The sequence below is a fragment of the Vidua chalybeata genome, chromosome 3 (genome assembly GCF_026979565.1).
Source record: "Vidua chalybeata isolate OUT-0048 chromosome 3, bVidCha1 merged haplotype, whole genome shotgun sequence".
NCBI classification, from domain to species: domain Eukaryota; kingdom Metazoa; phylum Chordata; class Aves; order Passeriformes; family Viduidae; genus Vidua; species Vidua chalybeata.
The window spans coordinates 50,462,277-50,485,241 of NC_071532.1; the positions used below are offsets into that span (position 1 = coordinate 50,462,277).

Here is a 22,965-nt window from a genome sequence, read left to right on the forward strand (position 1 = left end):
TTAAAATATTGTGCTGTTTTATTGGTGTAAAAATCACACAATTGCTAGTTCTGATTCTGCAGAGATACATCCATGCAGTTAAACATCTATGATCCCACAGCCAGAAGAAGCCATTAAATAGAATATCTGCTGTTAGTCAGCAATTAATGCAAATTTACATATGAGATCAAAATGTGTGTATTGTACAATATACAACAAATCCTAATACAGTACATCAACCTGAAGAGCAAGATACACTCAAGGAACTCTGTTAATAGTGAAGCCTGTCTATATGCCAGAGAAGTAAGGCCTGGAAACAAGATGACAGAAGGTACCCCAGAATTCCTAAGAAGCAAAACTGTTCCTTTTTTTATATTTTTCTTTGCTGGGAATTAGAAGTTTATAGAGGTATTGACACATTACTTGACAATACAATTTGTTATAGTGAAGACTGGTGGATGTGATCTGCTATTAAAAGGTAACGTGTGAGACATGCAATTACAGGTGGTGCTTAGATAATGTGCAATTAATGTTTGGGATCTACACCAAACTCTTCACAAAAGGGAGAACTAAAGACCTGTTTGATAGACTACCAATTGTGCCATAAATGCTTCTACGCATGCGGCTGAATCAGGATCATGAATGGATAAAATGTGAACACCTGGCAATCTGTGGTTACATACTCTATAATGTATGCAACAAAAATCACAAAATCCAATCCAGTTGATATGGCAAACAGCCTACAAGAACTCTCCCAACCTGAGTAAGCTGGGGAATTGCAAAGAGGCAGACTTTCTAGAATCGTGAACAACTTTCCAATTGTGAAAGGCAGCTTGGGAAGTAACATTGGCTGATGACAGATTAGTAGTTTGTCTCTTTCCTGGCACCATAAAATAAATGCCATAGTGAATGAAGAGTTTATGTGCCTAAAGGTTAAAATCAACTGATTAGCAAACGTCTTCTGCAAAGATGTTTCAACAGGAAAGAAAATCCACGAAAAAATTCCAGTTGGAAATTTTGGCGACAAACTCTGCAAACTCAAGTCCAACAAAGATCACGGATGCCCACAGAATAAGATGTGAGAGGCAGTGTCACATTCAAGGAAAAAGTACTTTGTTTTTTTTTTTTTTTTTCTGTACTGAAATTAAAATACTTAAAATACAAAAGTGGACAAATTGACAAAACAGAACCACAACATTTAATGTAGAATAGAGTGCATTGAGCTAGATGCATGGATAGTTAAATAGGCCTTGAAACCAATACCCCTTTCAAAATTAGTAAATTCACAGTTAACGGCAGTAGGCTTAGAGGTGAGAGAAGGGTCGAAGTTGTTCCAGTTGGACTTCCAGGGAGATTCTCTCTTCAAGAACATCCTACAAAAGAAAGATTTTCTACTGACAGTCCACAGAAAAAGAGTACTGAAAATTTCCTCATGCAATCAAAATCTGCTTCACTTTGAGAACTAACTTATATTACAGACTCTTGGTAACTCCTTCCAGAAACTGAATAGAAGACTTCCTGCTGGTAATTACTTATCATTGAAAATCAGTACTTTGCTCCAAGGTGATACCATTTAGTATTTTTTCCTTTCTTTCAAATCACCCAAACCCAAATTTGTAACCAGATGCAAACCAAACTATAATATTTTCAAATGAAGTTTAAAATATTAAGGGCGTAAGCTCTCACCTCAACTAAGAGAACTGGAAACTCACAGTTTTTCCTCCTATGTGAATTTTATGCACCTTGACTCTCGTGAACAGTAACAAGTGAAATTCAGGCTTGAGTTTTTAAAATGACCTAACTTCCATTCTAGACAGTATCTTATTAATTCATATTTTCATTTAAGATATTTTTTAAAAATTATCTTCATAGTTAAAATGAGATATCTTAGGCAAGAAAGACGGCAGGCGAAACACATTAAGCTGATGCCTACAGATAGCTCCAAAACAATGACAGCTGACCTAGATAAACAATGACTATTGTTGCACTATCTATTGAACTGCAAGTTTTGCATTTCGGATTACTGTATTTGTTTAAAAATATTTAAAATTTATAATTTTATTAAGACTTTAAGGCTTGTTTTTTCCTTCAGAAGAACACAAACCACTTCAGCTGCTCTTCTTGGTACTGCTTTTAAAGTATGTGATGATGACAACAGGAAACCTAGTATTGATAACATGAGGCAAAATTTTACTGTAGCTAAAAGCAAACCAAAACATTTAAAAATATGCGTTGTAGCAGCAAAAGTGTGATTTGTAATTTCACAAAGCTTGTCACAAATAGGTGTATGCTATGATCTACAAAAATAGCTAAATATTTCATATCAATATCCTCAACTATATTTATCAGTGGATTGCAGAGATGCCTGTTACAGTGCATCACTAACATCTTGCTTGCTCTCTGAAGCTCTTCTCTTACACAGACAAAGACAGGAATTACCTTTAGTTGCTGCTGTAGTTCACTGTTCAGTCTGGCCAAAACAGTGTTGGTTTCCTTGTTACGTCTGATTGATGCCTGAATTGCCTTCTTGTCTTTCCCCACTGATCTGAGAATATATTAGAAGTACTGTAATAAGTAATTTTGCCACTTAGCTGAACATCTCACTTATAGTCCCCCTTCTTTAAGTGAGTGGAATCCTCTTTTCAAATTTTTTTACTTGTTATACTGTTACATTTTCCCACTTTTGTCTGGCTTGATTAACCACGTTTGTTTGCATGGAAACACAGATATATACATTTAATATATGCACACATAGTTGGTTTCAATCAGAGAGCACACAGCGCATTTTAAAAACATGTCATCAACTTTCTGAAGGCTCAACACAGCGAACCTCATTACCTCCAAGTGACTACTACCATAGACTGTTTTCATGCTAGGACACACAGACTGCACATTTTGGACTGTTCATAGCAACCATTAAAAATTAAACGCTACATCTTAATACTTCCACCAATTATTTCCAACATAGTTGCGGAAGTTAAAAAGAGTTCACACTCCAAAATTCAAAATCTCTTAGAAGTCTCCCAGCAGTAGCAGCTTTGGGATGACCATCTTTAAAAACCAAAAACTTCTTAAATTTTTGAATTACTCTGAATTAAACACACTGAACATGTTTGCAACTCCTGGAACAGAAAGTGTGTATGCTGTTTAAATGTAAACTTTCCAGTAACAGATGTATTTATATACTTCTTGGGTTACCTAGGAATAGATGGCTGTGAAGCAAGAACAGCAGCTATGACACCTGTTTTCTGTGTATGTTCCTCAGCTTCAGGTCTTAGCTCATCTTCTGATTTTAATCTTCTACGAATAGGCTTCGGTGGTGGAGCAAGTGGGGTAGTGCCTTTACCCTGAAGAGGAAAACACAGCCTATTAATTCTCTGAAACTACATTTTATTTGGATTATAATTGGGTAGCTTGTGTTTCATATTCAGTTGCTGAGGCAACTGAATTCACAACCCATCAGGTATTTTCTGATGGACATCTAGCTGCATTCTCATTTGGTCTGGAAAAAAACTGAAAGAACTAAATCCTACCACATGGTGAAAGGCTAGTAAGTTGCTACACACTGACGAAGAACTATGCAAGCAGAAACACCACAGTACAAATGAGTACTGTAAATACATGGCAACGCAGAGCACGCTTTCCCCCCAGTAATTTTAAGTCTGTAATCAAATAAAAAGCTACTGTTAATCAAGTTCTGCACTAAACATTTTGATCTGTTTCAAAAATTTGAAAACTTACAAGTATCTTTTCTGCTGTTTCAAGAATAAATCTAATCATCATTATCTGCTACAAAAATTCATCATACACACGCCTATTTGAAGCACCTATTGGGCTTAGAAAACTGGGTTCAAGTGGACAAGTATAAAGCTGCTGTTGCAAATCAAAACAAACATTTAATTTCATATACATCAGAAAACTGCGCCTTGTTCCAAGGGTACTTTGCATACCGCACTACTGGGGACATTTGCAGGTGCTTTGTCTTCAACTCTTCCATCTGCTTTGGCAACTCTAAGAGAACTCGCAGAATCAGAAGGCTTTTCAACCTAAAGGAATATAAACTATATTTAGAAATCTACTTAACATATACTTCATTTGGCAACAATTGGAATAAAAACAAGTATGCTGTGTTCTGATACATGAATACAGTTAACACCTAAATTCTAGTTCAATTCTCATTTAGAATCACAAGCCCAATGTCATGAGGGACCGTATAGCACAAAAGAGGCTGTGGCCTGATCACAAACTGCTATAGCTGTTTCTGCTATTACAGTACCACCATTATCTATTTGTCACTGCCAAAGGTTAATCCCTCCAATGGAACACAATGTGACTGTTCCACATCCACCTCAATGCAAAACAATCAGCAAGCAGTTTTCAGTGGCAGCTTAAGCTACCATAGCTGGTTTTGCAATGAGGTGCATGGAGAGTGCTCAAATGGGGCTACGTCATTGACCTTCCTGAACAAGTGAAGCAAGACCATGCTGCTGATAGTTGGGAGAACTTTAAAGCACCACAGGGACTTTTGCAAGTGAGGATGCAGAAGTGTCCCAGAGAACTTACAATCTGGATAAAAGCTACAAATTATCAAAGGAGAACATGAAGTAGTTTCTGCAACAGCAGCTAGCAACGACATTAATAATAATGCTTCCAAACTTTCAAGTCCTATGTCTGTAGTAGGAAACAAGTTTTTGTAAACATCTTTAATGATAGAAGGATGCCAGAGCTCTATTCACTTTAGCTGCTTGTCCAATGACTTTGAAGAAAAGTAAATTAATGGAATTTTAGCAGATGTTTACAATACATGACAGTCATCTCCTTTATTAAGGCATGTCTTTTTTTAAGACATTATTTAAAAATTACTAGCAAGTCACTTGGAAGACTGGCAAGAATGAGCAGAAGAAAGGTTTTGCCTGTGCTGTGTCTCAAATGATGTGTTTTACCAACACAATCATGGTTGTGCCCATGTATGCTAATAAGTACGAAAATCTTAAATTACAGTCAAGAGGTGAGAGGAAAAGAATTCCTTCTGCCTAGGCTTTTGGCAATTACTAAGTAAGTGCAGCAGTATGCAATTTAATTGCTTTCTAGCAATGGATTGAGACATCATAAAAAACCAAAACAGAATAAAAAACCCAACAAACAACACACCACTGACAGAGAACAACAGAAAGAGGTTTTAACAGTCTCATAACTGTTGATGGTATTAAAGCAATTGACAAGATCTTCTTTTCTGCTCACCTGCAAGACTTCTGAGTGTGTTTCAATTTCATCTTCTTCCTCCTTGCTTACACCTGAAACAGCAAATACCTCAAACTGGCTGAAGTCTGCAAAATTTGGCTGTTCTGGTATTTGTTGAGGTGAGGTACTGGTATGAGCTATTAGGCCATCAGCATCCACTGAGCGATGCACATGAGGACCTGTGCCCTACAATAAAATAACAAAAATATTTAGGGACAGAATGTTAAGGATTATTTGCCTTTTTAGTGGACAAAAATTTATATACTATCAGTAGGACAACAGGCATCTCATGCAAGACATGCATGCAGAAATATTTAAGAGAAAGGAAGGTCAGATATGCTATTATCCAGGAAATAAGACCAAAGAGGGATGTAATGCAGCACTAGCTAGACTCATTCAATAGTAGATATTTCTGCTGTGACAGAGCCATTTAGGCTCTGGGGGCTTGATACAGGCTTTGAGTTTAGTTTCATAGGGAAATGTGCTTATGTAATCACTGTGTGGAATATGTCTGTCCTTGTACACTCCCTTCATCCCTTCAGATGATTTCTGAATCACTGATTGACTTCAGTTGCCAATAACTCAGATTTTAACACGTAGCTGCTGGTGAGAAACAACTGAAAAGAAATTTTATCTGCCTTATGTCAGATCTGCATAGCAGTTGAAGGATTCAGCTGGCTAAGACAAAGAAAAAACTTTTTCAAGACGTGCTTTCTACCAAATCAGCTAACTGATATCACTCAGACAGCAAATGCAAAGATCACCAAGTCTGTGACAAGTGAAGAAGTGGAATTACTCCTTTTGGGGGCAGGCATATTACGTAAAGCTCTACCCTGTGCCAGACAAATGGAAGACAAACCCTTATTTTGCAAAATGGCTCTCGCAGTCTTTGTTACAGCCTATGCACTATACAGGAATAGACAATGGAATGTGAAAGGATAAGTTTTCTCTCTTTCCCACAATTCAGAGCTCCAGAGCCACTCATTCCTCCTCAATATTTACCTTAATCCCTACCCATGGTTCCACTAGAAGCATTTTTTTATTTAGGAAATCGTAACATTTAGCTGTAGTCTAGGTTTTGCCATCATTCACATCCTGGTGTTTTCAAAAATGTATCAAGCAATGATACTCATTTTAGAGATATATTAAAACTCACTTATATAAAAATAATGCACCGAGTTAGAATATGATTTTTCAGAAGTGACATCACCTGTGAAGGCTGTGGTCTTGGAGGCACTGCAGGCGGATAGGCAACAACTCCAGCCTGTTGCTGTCCTGTAAAAGATGCACCACATTTGGCCAAGATTGTTACTTTGTATATTAAATTCTTAACATGTACATTAAATTGTCAACATGAAGAAATATTGCAACTTGACACATATTAACCTGTCATATGTGGGCCCATAACTGTAATGTCACCTCCTTTCAAACTGGCAAACAGACAAAACCAGGATTAATCAGAACATAGATCTTATACAGACATGGTCATACTCTTCTGGTTTTAGTATCTTAGTCTTTGGGATTTTTTTACCCTCATTCTAAGTTCTCAGTATCTTCTCATACTTCGTGATCCTGAATTTAAATGTACTGACAAGTCAGAAGTCCAATAAAACTCCTTAAGCAGAGTAGCAGAAGTGACTTTAATAATTTCCTCTGAAGTCAAATACTAAATACCCATCTTTGATACATGTGATTCCAAAAAGACCCCCCCCCTTGAAAATTTACTGGCAGATACAATTCACTGGATGTGGGTATACAACCAGAATATTCTTTCCTGACTTTGTTTCCTAAATTCATCCAAAAAACTACAATGCCAGAATTCAGAATTGACTTTTAAATTAGCTACTTAAGTAAAGTGCAATATAAATTTTAATGCAAACAATACAGTAAGGATGACAACATTTGCAGCTTTTTTTATTCAGAAGTGGTGCTTTAAAAAACAACACTCTAATCTGAATTGTTCCTCAGAGAAAAAGGCATTGTTTGCTTCAGGAATACATATGCTGAAAAATAATATACACTCAGAACACAGTATATCTACCTGGGGTAACTGAGAAGGATCTGTTCATATCTAAAGATGATGACCGAGAATGAGAAGCATGAGGCCTTGGAGGGGGTGGTGGTGGTGCTGTGTTATCTGGAGATGTTCCTGAATGTGACCTGCAAAATACATAAGCTTCTGTAATGATTTTAGGTGGCTACAACAGAACTAAAAATCAAAAGTTCTTCAAAGCACACAATTAAAAAAACAAGTTTGACAGAGTAAAAACCCCTGATTGCCATTGATTGTCAAGATTGCCAAATTAGTTTTAAACTTCCAGTATTCTTTGATTTTTAAAACTGTTTTTATATTTCCATTTACTTAAATATCCCTTAGTCAAATTATTCTTATATTATCACATGTAATTTATCTTTGGGAAACCAACACCTTGATGTATATCCCAAATAATGATAGCTCAGAAACAGAGAATGCTAAATATAGTAAATTCCATCTAGATGACAGTCACTAGATTTTTTAAAATGTAGTCAGCATCCTGTTTAGGTTAAATGGGGTAAGTTCAATTTCATTAAAGAAGAATTTTGGGTTTCTGTTGGATCTGCCTCCATGTATATCGAGCTCAAGAAGTATCTCAGTGTATGAGATACCAATTTATTTCTCTGCTTGAAATTTTCCAAATCTATATACTTGGCAGAATCTTCAGAAATTTTGACTTCTTAGGTAGGATCACCATCTAGTGGATATCTGTTGCAAATTCATGGAGAACACAGGCAGAAAGAAAAGAAGGATAAATTACTGCACTAAGTGCCATTTAAGTGTGATTTATTGTATATAGATTTTTTGTACAACTTCCTTTTAAAACCAATTTGCAGAAGCTTCCTAACTAGTCTAATTTGAACAAGACAGATTTATTGAGTCACTGACATGAATACAGCTGTTTTTTTATTCAACTCGTGATAAAATCTTTTCTATGACTGACCTCTGCAACATTCTTCTATAACTATTGTAAATTGTAAACTAGGAGAGGTAAAGGGTACGCAAGTTTCACACAAAACCTGGAACTCCTGAATGTTTAAGTCCAGACACAAAACTGAGTTATCACCATAGAAAAGTTTCTTTTCTTAATATATTCTCTAATGCAATGCTTCTGTAATACTGTGTAACTCTCCAGCTGATGAAATTAAAATCTAATTATACTGACTCCTTGGGTCATTCCTGTAGCTAGTATAGTAAAAAAACCACAAGCGGAATTAAAAATGGGAGAAAGTGGATTAAGGAGAAATCCAAAGTATCATCATCTGACACAGCCTCGTCAGTTTTTGCTATGTGAAAATACAAAAACGTAGTCTTGACTAATGGTAGGATTAAGTACAATGTCATCTCTATACAAAATTGCAATTGGTAGAAGAGATGCCAGTGGAAGGAACTAAAAGAGTAAGTGGGACAACAAGTTTCCCGTGTGCATACTCCCACAACTACCAGGTCAGAACAGAAGCTCCCTGTGTCATAATGTGGGAACTCATCAGAAAGCTTCACTCATCTTCATTCTCATTCACACAAGTTCAGCAAGAAAACCTAACCCAAAGTCAAAGAGCAAAAGAACATGTTGAAACCGTCATGCTGAGAGCAAAAACATACATAAAAGCATGACAGAACCACATTTTCCATTAAGTAACAATGCAGGAAAGAATCTTTCAAGCTGTTGTACTGACAGGCAAATGGAAATCTTTCTTTGCTATTGAAATCACCCTAATTATTTTTGTTTTGAAACTTACCTCTGAAACTGACTGTAAGATGGTTAATGGTGTTGCTGGTTTTAATCCTATTCAGGCAGATTTAGCGGGAACAATTAGCACCAGCTAGTACGGTACATTTTCTTATGTGAAATTATGCAGTTGCAGGTTTTGTGCTTGCATGGCTTTCTCCAATCCTTTAATTTATGCTGGGCCTACGACTGCCCTTTATAAGTCCTTTACTAAAAGAGATTGAGTTACTGCCATGGTATACCTAATTTCTGCTTAATTCTTCTTTTGGGCTACAATGTTATAAGGTTCTTCTCCAATAATGCCCAAACAGGTATTTTTAAAAATAAAAAAAATTGGTTTCAAGTAACAGCATGGTCTCATGTGCTTACATTCCCTTGTGTTTAAGGGGACAGCATTAAGATTCTGACTGAATGTCGAGTTCACATGGAGCACTTGACTGGCCAATCTCAAACAAATTTTTAGACAACTTTCCTTTTATAATTTTCACTTTACACACTAACAAAAGCAACATATATTTTTTAGAAATGCATTAGAAAACAGACTGCTTCCAGATTCCCGAGTGTTAAAGTTAGGAATCTATTTTGTCACCATTTAATAAGCTAGTTGTCAAATAACCAGGAGCTGAGAACAGGTTTCTGTGAACACCTTTTACTTGTTCTTTTCAGTTGCTACTCTACTGACCGTTGCCGTGTTACAGCATTTCCGATTTGCTCTGGATCTGAAGTGTAAGAGTCCGAACTGCTGTAACCATCTGCTGGGAAAAGAAAGTACAGTTTCGTATTTGCTTTGTATCATTAGCATACCCTAATAGACAGAAGTAACAAATAATTTCAAATATCCAATTTATTTTGTTACAAAAAATGCCTATGTCCTTGTATTGCTTCCCTGTAAGGTATCATCTAGTCAGGATTCAAAATCCTCGAGTCTGAATAATTGAAGGACACAATACAAACCAACTCCACTCACCCAACATTATCAGTTGTTGGTTACTAGTGGCATGTACTGAAGAATAAACAATGACAGTAATGATGTATTTAAAATACAAAACTCAAGTTTTATAAACAGAAATTTTTAAACACTTGATGTTCCATCACTTCAACAATCTAGTGAACAAGAGTAAGGGACATCCAAAGGAAAAAAAACAAGGGGTAGAACATGCCTGATTTTAGAAGTGCTGAAGGACTATCACCAACCTTAGAAATCAGAAAAATGAAAGGGTATGTACAGAACACAGATCAATGCAGTTGCTTTGCTACTACTGTAATTTCTGTATCTCCAAGTCTGGTGGTCAACCTTGTTTTGGACTGTATCTTTTTTAAAACTTTCAGCTTTTGATTAAGGAAACCTACAGAAATGAAAGATGCTATTAAAGCATCATAGACAGATTCTCAAGGACACCCTTACCCTTAGAAGCTCTGCAAAGCTTGAGGGTTTTTTCCCCAGAAATGAGGAGCCTCACAAAAATCAAAATATTTATATGGAATGAAGACAGATAGAAAAATTGACCTCAAGATAATTTAATCACAAGGGATTATTCTAGAGCACCATGTAAATCAAAGTTCAAGGCAGAAGTCACTGGAGCAAAGGGACTCAGTTGATTTGTTCCCAGTGAAGAGAAAAATTCCACTCAATAACATCAAGATTTTTTAGAATTATCCACTCTCAAAGGATTATTTTAACCTCCTAGAACACTGAAGTTTTCAAAAGTGGTAAGAACATCAACCAGGCCTCAGAAATGAGAATCCTGCAGAGATGACTTTCCTGATAAGCAAGGCACATTCTTACCTGTTACATTTTATATACCTTTTCTCCTTAACACTGCAGGTACTACAAAGTGCTTATATCTTACACTGCAATGTGGTTTGTTTAATTTCACTATGTTCTTCCTCTCAGGGAAAAACACTTTATCAAAGTATTAGGCTACACTTGAATAAGGAAAAGAGAGCACCAAAAGGCTCTTGAACTTAGCTCCTGCATACAGCACTAGGTCAACATTAAGAGATGATGTTTGCTCATTCTTTTGCATCAGAAAACTTTTTAGTAGAAACAGAACTCTGCTGAAAAAGTAAAACTCAGACGTGGTCAGGACACTGGTCAGAACGAAGACTGCTACTGAAGCAGAGTAGCAAAACATATTGCAAGACAGTACTTTCTGAATTCCTCCTGTATTACAAACCAATCAAAATAATTCTGGTCTTAATAATGCAAAGAATTTAAAATAATGACTTCTTGAGACTTTACTTTTACTGAAGGAAAGTTCCCAACTTGAAGAAAACAACAAAAAAAAAAAGACTCCAGAGATTCATTCAGGCAACATATAATCTTGGACCTTTCTCAATATTAGACAAGTGGACTAATCAACATAACACAACATGCTTTGGACACAGAAGATACTGGAAACTGAAAAGGCTATTAGAAGGAAACAAACGGTTGAAAAGCTGTACTAAAAACGGAATGTAGAAGTCTGTAGCATTTGCTTCGTAGCTAAACTAGATGAAAATTGCCTGGAAATTGTGGTCAACACATTTTCACTCTTTAGAAAACATGTTACATGGTTCTGAGGAAAAACAATCAAATGCTACTTAGTGAATTCCACTTTATGTACACTGAATTTTTCATTCTAGGATTAAAAGAGAAAACACGAAGATGGAAAAGAGCTGACAAAAATGAACTTTCTTGAGCACATAGGGTAGGAAAACAACTCCAGTGACATCAATAGAACTTTCTTAATTACTACTTCTAATACATACTTTATATCAGAAATGTTTCTGTTCTTACGATAAGTTAATCTCACCTTAGAGCTGCTACTATCCAGCCAGCTTTCATTCACTGAGGGATACAGCAGATCTACATTTTGTGTATTGTAAGAAATGAGACCGGAAAGCACTTTGATACTTACTAACTGTATTTCCAGCCGTAAATTTTACAGATGAACTCATTTTATTTTCTTCTGGGAGATCTGATGGTTTCACAAGTAGTGGACTAGTAGGGTTAGCATGATCTGGATGGAAAATAAATCTAGATTAATGAACTTATTCAAATTAGCCTTTATTTCTGGTGCCAAAGCTTTACACTGGTTTTCTGCCCTTATCTGAAGTGCTGCGCTCAAGACTAAAATTAGTGTATTTTAACTCAGAAATAACACTATTACAATGTAAACCAACAATTTCTCAGCATTAAGAGCTGTGTATTTTCAGCTATTTACAAGGCCAAAGGAATTTTAAAAGAAGTGCGTTGTCAATACTATTTATTCTCCTATGCTGAAGACTCTTGTGTAAGTTCCATGACTTCAGGAAATACTGTAACACAACTGAAAACTAAGACGCCCCCGCCCCTTCCTTTAAGAAAATTTATCAAACCACCTTGCTTATTATTGACCAGAATAAAAAAAGGGCCTGCCAATATTCCCAAATGCTTTCAAGTTTTAAAATAATAAATGCAGTATTTCTGCCCACAGAAGAACAAGCTTTATGAACGCAGGTTATGATCTCCATCTCCAGTTTCCTTCAGTATTTAACAAGGAAACCCAGACATTCACCTGCAGGTCCAAATCCAATCTTTATAATGATTCTGAACTACTCTCCAAGAAACATTCTGCTAGAGATGGTAAAATTCTCACTGTAGCAAATGGCCAATTCAAGCACTGCACTTATCTGAACAGCAATTCTTAACTCAGTAATGATGCTCGTTACAACTCCAGATTTATTCATCCTTATGAAGGGAGTGAAGGAGAAAAGTTAAGTACATTCAAGGAAGTAAGGCCAACTCTAACTGTATGAAACTCCCCAAATTAGCAAAAGAAAATGTCCTACCACTTCCAGTTCTTTTAAGCTCCATTTCCTGCATGTGGATTTTGCTTGGAGTCATTCTTATAGGAACTGGGTGCACAATTGCAGTATCCTGTGGAAGAGATCACAGTTATGTTAAATTAGTTTAAATCACTCTTAAAAGAGTCTTTGACACCATGTGCAATGTCAATTCTAATCAAAATTCCATATATTTAGTTTATTTACAGAGTTCCAGGGAACTGAATATACCCAGAAAACCAAAGCTCTCTGAACTTAATCTCTGTAATGTTAATTTAGCTACTTAAACTTAGCACTAGACTATGTTTCTATAGATAACTGCAAGTAGGACCTGAATTTTACCAGCTTTCCACCACTTCTAGCATATCAGGTATCTGGTACTTTGAGCACTTCTTAAAAAAAAATTAAAAAAAAAAAAAATTACAATTTAAACCCTGACTCCTCAACTTTACTTATAATGCCTCAGAAAATAACGGCATCTCTAAATAGTATGAGTAATGCTCAATGAAATAGGTACTTTGTAGTAATTTCAGGTATATTCTGGAGTCTTTAAAATAGCAAAAATATTCTAAACTTCAGTATAATAAGCCCTATGGAATATACCTCTAGTCAGGCACTGGCCTTACACTTAGGCATTAGTCATTCAGACAAGGGGCTCCGTTTGAAGTACGTTAAAGACAATCCTTTCCATTTAGTTTGAACACTGACTGCAAACAGCTTAAAAAAATAATCTCAAAACTCAGAAGCAGCCTAAATATAGGGCCAAGGCTGTCTGAGGTTTTTTAATGTCATCCATATTCAGACTATATGAGTGGGTGGGCCAATGACAGCACAAGAACACTCCCAGATTATACTATATTCTAACATAGAAATATCAAGAAGTTTCAAAACTACCTTTGTATCAGAAATTTCATCTGTTCAGACTACTCAAGTAGATCAATTTCACTAGGTGTTATCTACAATTGGTACCAATCTACATTGGTATTTTTTGAAACTATTTCAATAATTTTCACTACCCTTGTTGCAAGCAAAACCACTTTCTAGTCATAGCTTGAACATTTTTGTTGCAGGAAGCTTTTAGGAACAGTTACACTTGAAAATATACTGCTTTTTCTTCCGTCTGTACTGAGATTATCATACAAAGATCACTTTTACTGTGGCTGCTTCAGACCTCTGCTGTGCTCTAATGTGCAGCTGTACAGAAGTCATGCCTCAAATGGATTTTATATAATGCATTAATTTACATCATTAACCTAATTTTACATAAAACAACATGTTACTAACTTTGACTTACAAAAGGCATACTGTGCTCCCATACTAAGGGATAGAGGTACTGTTTTACTCTTTTCATTTATGTTTTACCTCCAAAGCAGCTATTTTCCAACTAAAAAAGACTTGGTCTGTGAATTTACTCTTTAGACAGTTATTAACAACTGCTCAAGAAAGCTGGTTTACTCTCCTCTGGGGAACCAGTTGCTCCATAAATCATTCCTATGCATCATTACTGAAACTGCTAAAACGAAGTCTGCCATCAGCTAACTGAAATTTTGTCATAATTTGTTCTTATTTTAATATTGAAAATGAAGACTATAACCCCAAAGTCTGTAACCCTAGCAAGTATCAAAGATGCTCACCAGTCTTTTCTAAACTATATAAGCATTTCAAGAAAAGAACTCAAGGATGTTATGAGCCATAGAAAAAATCTGCATTCCCAATGAATTTCTCTATATACATACATACAAACATGTACTCTATAGAAGAGCTTTTCACATACCATCACTGCTCTACTTTTTAGATTATCAACATATGAAAAAATTCAAACCTCAGGTTTCTGTCATCTGCTAATTATGTGTGAAAATAAATTACTGTCTTATTGCGGAAACAAGACAGTGATAGCTCCATACTATCAAGCAATTATACACAGCAAGTAACAACTACGAACAAATTTACATCATGTTTACCGCATTAAAACACAGAAATACAGTATATTTAAAACAAAAACCATCTCAGATGAAAGAGGGTTGGTTTTTGTTTTAAGTAGAATATTTTCACTTTTTAGAATGTTTATTAAAGGTTAATTCTGAGCATGGGGAATAGTGCAGTTTGAATTCTAGCCTTCAGCATCTAGAATTGCTATTTCTACATGAACATCATTGTTAACTTTGAGACTGGAGCACTGATGTATTAAACATCTATGTATATTTATGTATTCTATCTTTTCAGAAGTGACAGGTTTAATACTAAAAACAGTTAAATGTGTATTATGTGCACCTATTATATTTTGTTACACAATCAAATGGACACCAACACTGTAATTAATTAAATTAAAATGGATACTTGGTGTTAATTAAGTCTGTAAAAAAGGTAGAATGAAAGCAGCAGCTAAATACTGCATTTCTAATGCATTTCAGAACTGCTTTAATGTCACATGCTGTAAAGCTTAAAACCAGTAGAACTCAAAACACTGTAGTGTATTTCTGACTCCCAAACTTGGCAAGATATTTAACTACATAATCCTTCAGAGCACTCCTCACTGAGCAAAGCCTTAGAACACCACAGGTTTAGCTGGAGAGATACTAAAAGCCTTATTAATAAGTAACTTGGTAAAAACATTTGGAATATGAAATATCACACCCATTAAAGCCCAGTAGCTTTTCTTTCACAGAAGTTGGCACTGTTTTTGTGCAAATCAGGCTCTGCAACTCAAAAAAACCCAAAACAACACCGAAGATAAAAGCTACAATAGAACTTGTTTATCATAGGGAGCGACCCTTGCATCAACTTGCACATTTTTTCAAAAAAAACATTGTTTAAATTCTTTGTGTATGACAGATTTTGACAGAAGTGTTGTATTAGGTCAAAATCAACAGGAAAAAGCATTCTTTGCAATCAGAGATTAAACATGAGCAGTACTAGAAAATTTATATTCTGAAAATAAGCAAACAAGCTATTTGCCACCATTCCCCAAAAAGCAGTCCATGGAATCATGCATAACAGGTAAATACAATGAATGGAAATTCAGTGTTAATAAAATTAATTTCAAACAAGCAAGCTAAGTGATTGACTTACAGGATCAGCTGGTGCAATGTTAGAATCAAATTGGGTCAGAGTTTGTGAGCTTGAAGAGCGTTCGCTAAATGTCTCCCACTGCTGAACAGACAGAGGAGAGAAGTCAGCATGATGAGGAAGATGAGAGTAAAAGATCACTGAGGAGATTTAGCATAGTAGTTCAGCGGTTGCACTGGAAAGAACCATATTTGTACAGGAGAGTACTTCACTCAGGAAGCGCACTAATATATATATTAGGTATTTCTATTTCTGAGATTGTTGTGGAACCAAGTTTGTTATCTGTCAATATAATCTTTATATTCACATTTTATAATGAAGATACAGGTGCAAAGGCAGCCCAGAAGTACCTTCAGAGTTCACGCTTGCCAATGAATATCATACAACTAAAAGAACTGGTTAAGCCATTCATATAATTTAGAGATAAAAGTCAGAGACACGTTGTGTGCATTTGTAGTCATAAAATCCACAGCAAGGTTCCTCAGCTTTGTAGCTGCCAAGTTTCAAGCCTATTTAGTAAATGCTAATTTTCTTAAAAAATCCCAGACAAATGAACACTGAGCAGAGTACTCCAATCACACCACTTTAGCTTGCCAGTGCAACCCCTGAGAAGTGATTCTACGCCGTAAAAGAGCATTTCCACAAGTCTAAATCACTGACAAGGCAAAGAATTAAATCCAAATATACTGTTGATTGCTAAAAGCAAATAAGTCAATCTCTGAACAATTTTATAAGATATGGGCATGCTGTATCAATACATGGCTGTCAAGAATCCTCATGCAAACTGAGTCAAGTTATAGCCACAACTGGATCAACAAAGCATTGAAGGACATAAAATTAGTCTGTGATCTGGAAACCAAAAAAAAAAAAAATCCCAACAAGAATGCTAAACCTGTTATATTTTGGTAAAATAACAAGTAAATATTAAACAAGTTCCAAACACTACAAATACAAGTTTCAAAAATTAAAATAAAAAAATTTTTACTGCTCCGAAAATTCAATAAAAATTATGTTTGTTATAGTTGTGGAAACAACTTGGGTGTTGGACTCTATGACCCTTGTGGGTCCTTTCCAACTCAGAATATTCTCTGTGTCATATTCTTGTCCCATCTCTATAGGTAAATCAATCTAAATGATCCCAGAAGACACAGGACAAGCTATATGGTGATAGCCAACCTAATCTCGTGTTCTCCTCTAAACCAAACTATATTCAGTGAACAGCCTGTATGTAAACCAAGTCTAAAACAGTTATTTCAGAAATAACTTCTTAAGGAAATTCCTAAATAACTGCTTACAATCAGATGAAATGAAATTCAGAAAAATATTAACTAAATTTGTAATTGCTGTCATGTGTGGTATAACTTGTAGAGAAAGAGCTTTCCTCATTTCAAACTTTAAATGAGGGCAAACATCATGGAATTCTATTAGTATGGGGGTGGGTATTTCTTCCATTTTATTATTTTTGTTGTGGTTTTCTGTTGGTTTGAGTGTTTTGTTTGTTTGTATTTGTTTTTAACACAAAACTACCCTCTTCATGGACAGAACCTAACAAAACCGTTTTAGTAAGGATTCCAAACTGCTCTGTCCCTGTTTAACACTCCCTCTATTAAACAGTTCATCTCTGTGTCACTCCACCTCTTCATGAAGAAGCAGCATTGCAAGTAGTCTGGAGCTCTACAAACCTGTTAGTGAGCCAGTTTTTACTAAGTCAGAAATTTAATTCCAAGTTCTGCCAGCCTTTCTCCTGATTTGGCCTCTTGCATTTGCACAGCTGCTCATTTTCATTAAACATATTAATATTTATCTTAGGTGTACCACTACCCTTTTAAACTTGATTTGGCCAGTGGCTTCCCAGTTACTAGTGAGACTAGCAAACAGACCATTTGATTACAGAAATATTGTTAATTTTTTCAAAAATTCCATAGGGCACACAGCACTTATGTTACAGTTAAGATAAATGGTAAGATATTATTTGTTACAGATGGATGTTTAATCTCTCTTACCACCCTGCTCTGAAGCCAAACTACAGGTACTTTTATTACTTGTCCTTGGGCTCCCTAGCTAGACACAGACAGATGAACACCAACACCTGTTCTAGGAAATATACTGTTGTGCTCCATCCTGAAATACTACCAGAAGCCAGCTACTGCTAATTCCCCAGTTAACAGAAAGCTACATATATTAAGACTCTACTCGACTGCATCTCAAACTCTGCAACATTTAAAAGCATTGATGGGGTAACACTCATGCTAGCTAAAGCTGAAGTATTTGTCTTGTAGAACTGCAAATTTTTTTTTAATTTTTTATATTACTTTCAAATGGTTAATTATTAGAAACTAAAACTCACAGCAACCTGAAGCATTATGAATAGAACACCAAGACATTTGATACAAGGTGTAACAGTTGTGAACTTAAAAGCAAATCTCCATATCTTAAAGCTAGTATGACAGCTGCATGACACTGGACAGTTTTCAACAGAAAACTTGTAGTAGGCTTTTATATTATTTTAAGCTTCGAAAACTAAGTGCTCAGCCTTGAGACTTGGATGGAAAAGACATCTGAAGTGAGAAAGAAGTGATGAGTGAAGAGATGAGAATCTGAAGCATGTAGTATATCCAAAGTTAAGTGAATTTTCATGTTGCTCTTTATTCTGAAGTTTTAAACTCATGCCTTGGTCTATACTTCAGAGCCTCTGGTAACTGAGTCTGGCAACAGCATTCTATAAACCAACTATGAGCTAGAAAGAACGGAGTAACCAACAGCTTTGAGACTAACAGGATGAGACTGCCTGGAATGACAGATAATACAAAGATGCAGACCTTTTACAAGCGATTCATTTGTTGATGACACTTATAAGAGGGTGAAAGAGGAAACAATTAGACTGGTGCCTGCAGCAATACCAGAAATTTTTTTGTGGAATTAAAATCTTGAGGACTTTGACCTGACTCATGCTGAAAAGAAAATGCTGAGAAGAAAGAAACATGCACAGCAACATATCTGAAAAATCAGAAATTCCTTTGTGTTAGAACAAAAAACTAAACATTTAGTTCAACTCTTATTTTAGTACAGTTAGTATCCAGTAGTACAGCTACTGTGAGAACTTTTCAAACATCTTGATCTATAGTAGACTTTCAAAAAGAAAATGCCACCCTATCTTATGTGAATGGATAGTCAGTTTCATAAGTCAAGATTCTAGCTGACAGAATTGTAATTCACTTTGTTCCACTACTGGAATTACCCTATTCAATTGGTTTGAGTTGCATTAGACACTGAAGGAATCTGTTCAGTTATGATGCAGGTACCAAATGATTAGCTTATTAAATCTTTATTGAAAACACAAGGGAATGTGTCTTGGCAAATTTTAGTACAGATGCATACATTTATAGCTTTTTAGGAACAACTGAATGAATATCTGCTCCACCTCCCTCTTAAAACAGCTTCCTAACAGCAGTCTGAGTCAAATAGAACAACTCTGTCAAATAGAACAACTAAGAATCACTAAATAATGTCTGACATTTTTAAATTTGGTAAGGATGTGACTATGAGGCTACCATTTGCCCTTACAAGGAACAGAAGACTTTATAAAGTCCTTTCCTGCTGAGAAATGAATGAAGTTTCCTCTGCTCCTAACTTTAATCCTAAAAATGTGCTTATTTTCTGCTTCATGCTAATTTTCCATTGGTTTGTCTAAATCTTTGACTATCAATTTCCTATTCACTCAAAGTCTGACGAAGAAAAAGAACCACAAAAAGCTCTTTTAATAGAAGGCAATACTCAGCTACTGACAGAACAATCTTAGAGGTTAAAACAAGTTTTCAATTGTTATTGAGTTCCAGATAATAAAAAATAGTTTTGCAAAATAATTTCATTATTTTTCCCCTCTGATAATGAAAAGTGAGCCAACATCATCTTTGTATATGGCTGCAGTCAAACTCATTAGTTGATCCGAAGTAGCTCTTCAAACATTGCTTTTTTCTAAGTCAGAGGCAAAAATGTTAAAACAGAGCAACAAGAAAAATCTAGGAATCAATCCCTTACAGGCCTTTTAAGCAGAGGACATTTGTAGTGAAAAAATAATATAAAAAATACTGCTTCCTAACTTCACTTTCAAATTCTGACAAAATACAGTTCTACTGCAGAGGACTACTTATATAGCAAACATATATGCTTAAGTATGATGAAGCAGAAGTATGTAACAGTAAAAATTTAAGACTTAAAAAAATTTAGCCAGTGGCTGGCTTCAGATTCTACTCCGAATGTCTGCTTCTGAAACAGGGTCATGACTTCTCTATGTTACTGGTGGTATTTCAGGCTAAAATCACCTTCAGAAATAAGTTTCAATGTCCAGATCTGTCAGAAACTTATTCTGTATTTTAGCAAAAGTGTCTGCTAAAAAAGAGGTTTTTTGTTACCACTTCAGAGATAACAAAAAACTCCACTCAAATACATGCCCTAAATGAAAAAAATGAGGAATTAATTAATTCCAAAACACACTATGAGATAAATTTTGTGATTAATATAAAATTGCCATTAATAACATCTTAAATAGTATCTCACATTGAGATAGCAAAAACCAGAATGAAAGTGTTTTTTTTTTTTTTTTTTGGCATTTTAACAGAGAACCTTCTTGTGTCTATTGTCCTGCTAACTGTTTCATGATTTACGATCAGCAATTCACTTATGACAGATTATGGACATATACACAATTTAATTATTGATTGGCAGTGAAATAACTCTTAGATAAAAGTGCTGACCTCACTGCTCTGATTCAATTCTGGCCAGGTCTGGTTTAGGGATGGCATTGATGGAGACTTGCTTGGAGGTGCTTCTGCTGGAGAGCCAGAGTAACCTACCTCGCCAGTCTGTTCTCCAACTTCTGAAACGACAGGAATCACTATGAACAAAAATCATAAATTGCATTCAGTTTATTTTTAGAAGAGTTGCTCACATCTCATGGAGAGTGCAAAGTACCCTTTCTTTTCATCTTTTTCAAGTAAATACTTAGCAGCAGACAAAACCAAAAAACCCAAGAATTCTCATTAAGTTAAATACACTGTTTATCAGCTACTACTCTTATTTTAAGGATGTTTCTGAAAATTAAACTTTGAAGATTACTCTGTACCATCCTGTCCTCCCAGTCCTTAGCCTTTAAGTAGCTTTTTCAGATTTTGATTACATATAGAATTAAATAGTTTTTCTTAGAGTATAAGAAAATAACTTCACACTAGTGTTTAATACATAATATCCTGCACCGAGCATTTAATCTTACAGAATAAAATATTTCCTTGTACGAAAGGTCAGAGCAAAACCAGTATCTCTGTGCAAACACAAAAAAATACGACAACAGATTAAGGAAACCATTCCCCCTTAGATTAGTCCCCAAATAATATTAGTTTCAAGTCTCCTTACTAAAACAGTGGTGTTTCCATTCACATTTTGCAAATTGTCTATATCTAGAAGCTGTCACATTGCAACTGTCCTTTGGCACTGTTCAGTTTTCTTTTGAAGTAAATCTGAACAGCAGATCAAACATTCTGTCTAACAGAGTAAAATCCTGCTTACAATGTCTCCTATTCTAGATATCACAATGCAAGCTAAAGCCAGGAATTAAGACCCTCCAAAAACATGAAAGTTCAGATTACAACTGCGCAGTATATAAGCAACAAGAACAGTTGAAAAAGTGACTGATAAGTAGCAAGACATATTAACATGATGCCAGCAGACACACAGAATTAAAAGTCCGAACAAGACAAAATACTAAACAAAAAAGAAAAATAGGTATAATTAAATTACCATTAAAAAGGACTGCTTCATGGGTATGTGATTGAAGATGACTGCCACAAGAATATGCTGTACCAAAACTTCTTCGAAATTTATAAAATGGACTGGTTTCGGGTTCCTAAAGAGCTGACCTCTGCAGCCTTCTCTTCTGCTAAGGCAAGTCAATATTCTGCCTGCTAATTTTCATTCAGAAGAAGCTAATAAATCCAATGTCAAACTGAACTGAAAACACTTGAACAGTCAGTGGTGACCACCTGTACCTCTGAAAAGTAACAACCCATTATTTTCTCCAGAGAGCTGCCAGGGACAGCAAAAGGCACAGCCAAACCACTGAAGATTAAAAAGAAATTAATTGTACTACCTTGAGGTCAGGGGCAACTGAAGTGCTACTACCATGAAAAACCACACACAGAAACCAGTAACTCATCAGAGCTTCAAAGGTCATGTAAACTTCCTTTAAATAGCCAGACATGAGGCTGTTTCCATAATGTTTCCAAAATTATGCCCAGCACCTAGCATCTTGAATTGTTTTCCTCTAGGGAAAGCAATAAAAATAGGTTACATTGAGGTGTTAATATCACAAGTAGTCAAGCTGACATGCGGTGGTCATTGTAAACAAAAAAATATACTAAGTCCAAAATATGCCAGTGGCAATATTTTGGAAATACACATTGCATGTTAATTGCTCTGAAGTGTAATAAGAATAAAAAATTTCTATTAAGTTAAAAACCTCAAAATTCTTGTTTCACTGATGGTACTCTAGATAATTGAACTAACTTCCGGTGTTAAACACAAAGTCAAAAGATAAGGCTGAAAATTATTATGGATAGACTACATAGCAACAATTTGCTACATTTGCAGAATTTGTAATTCTAGCAAATGTAGAATTCTGCAAATACCTACATGAAACATGCTTATGACATTCTATGGAAAATTTTAAGGGTTAAAGTAATTGTGTAAGACATAAGGCATGGCAGATTCTTTTTCTTACAAAGAAATTCATTGTGGCACCAACTCAAACAAAAATTCACAGAACAGTACAACTTGCTTTTCAGCTTTTGTAAAGTAGCTTTTACTAACTGAGATAAAATTGAGTTTGAAGGAATTACAATTCTGTAGAGATGTACTGCAGTACTAAAAAAATGACCAACTATACAAATTCTTAATTATACAATAAGCCTGTGCCATGTGAGAGAAATACATATCTCTAGTTATGAAACCAGATGTAAAGCAAGATGATATCTCAAACAGGTTTGGAACACCTGCAGCTGGTGCATACTGGATTCACAGGGGCTGATGAAGGAGAGGCTTTCCAATCTGAACACAG

General features: G+C 35.5%; 1 protein-coding gene across 9 annotated transcripts in view; it reads right to left on the minus strand.

The window, feature by feature from the left end:
* REPS1 (RALBP1 associated Eps domain containing 1) overlaps positions 1-22,965 on the minus strand; it is a 61,925-nt gene continuing 38,960 nt past the window's right edge. For 2 of the 9 annotated variants that reach the window (XM_053939793.1, XM_053939788.1), the window contains exons 9-20: positions 20,612-20,751; positions 15,861-15,941; positions 12,798-12,885; positions 11,885-11,986; positions 9,667-9,739; positions 7,262-7,380; positions 6,431-6,495; positions 5,221-5,406; positions 3,930-4,025; positions 3,178-3,326; positions 2,419-2,524; positions 1-1,352 (exon numbers count right to left, since the gene is read on the minus strand). In XM_053939793.1, coding sequence (XP_053795768.1) covers positions 1,284-1,352; positions 2,419-2,524; positions 3,178-3,326; positions 3,930-4,025; positions 5,221-5,406; positions 6,431-6,495; positions 7,262-7,380; positions 9,667-9,739; positions 11,885-11,986; positions 12,798-12,885; positions 15,861-15,941; positions 20,612-20,751 — 1,274 coding nt within the window. In that variant the 3' untranslated portion in view covers positions 1-1,283. The remainder of the gene's footprint in view (positions 1,353-2,418; positions 2,525-3,177; positions 3,327-3,929; positions 4,026-5,220; positions 5,407-6,430; positions 6,496-7,261; positions 7,381-9,666; positions 9,740-11,884; positions 11,987-12,797; positions 12,886-15,860; positions 15,942-20,611; positions 20,752-22,965) is intronic. The other 7 variants (XM_053939792.1, XM_053939791.1, XM_053939789.1 and 4 more) reach the window with 7 other exon arrangements.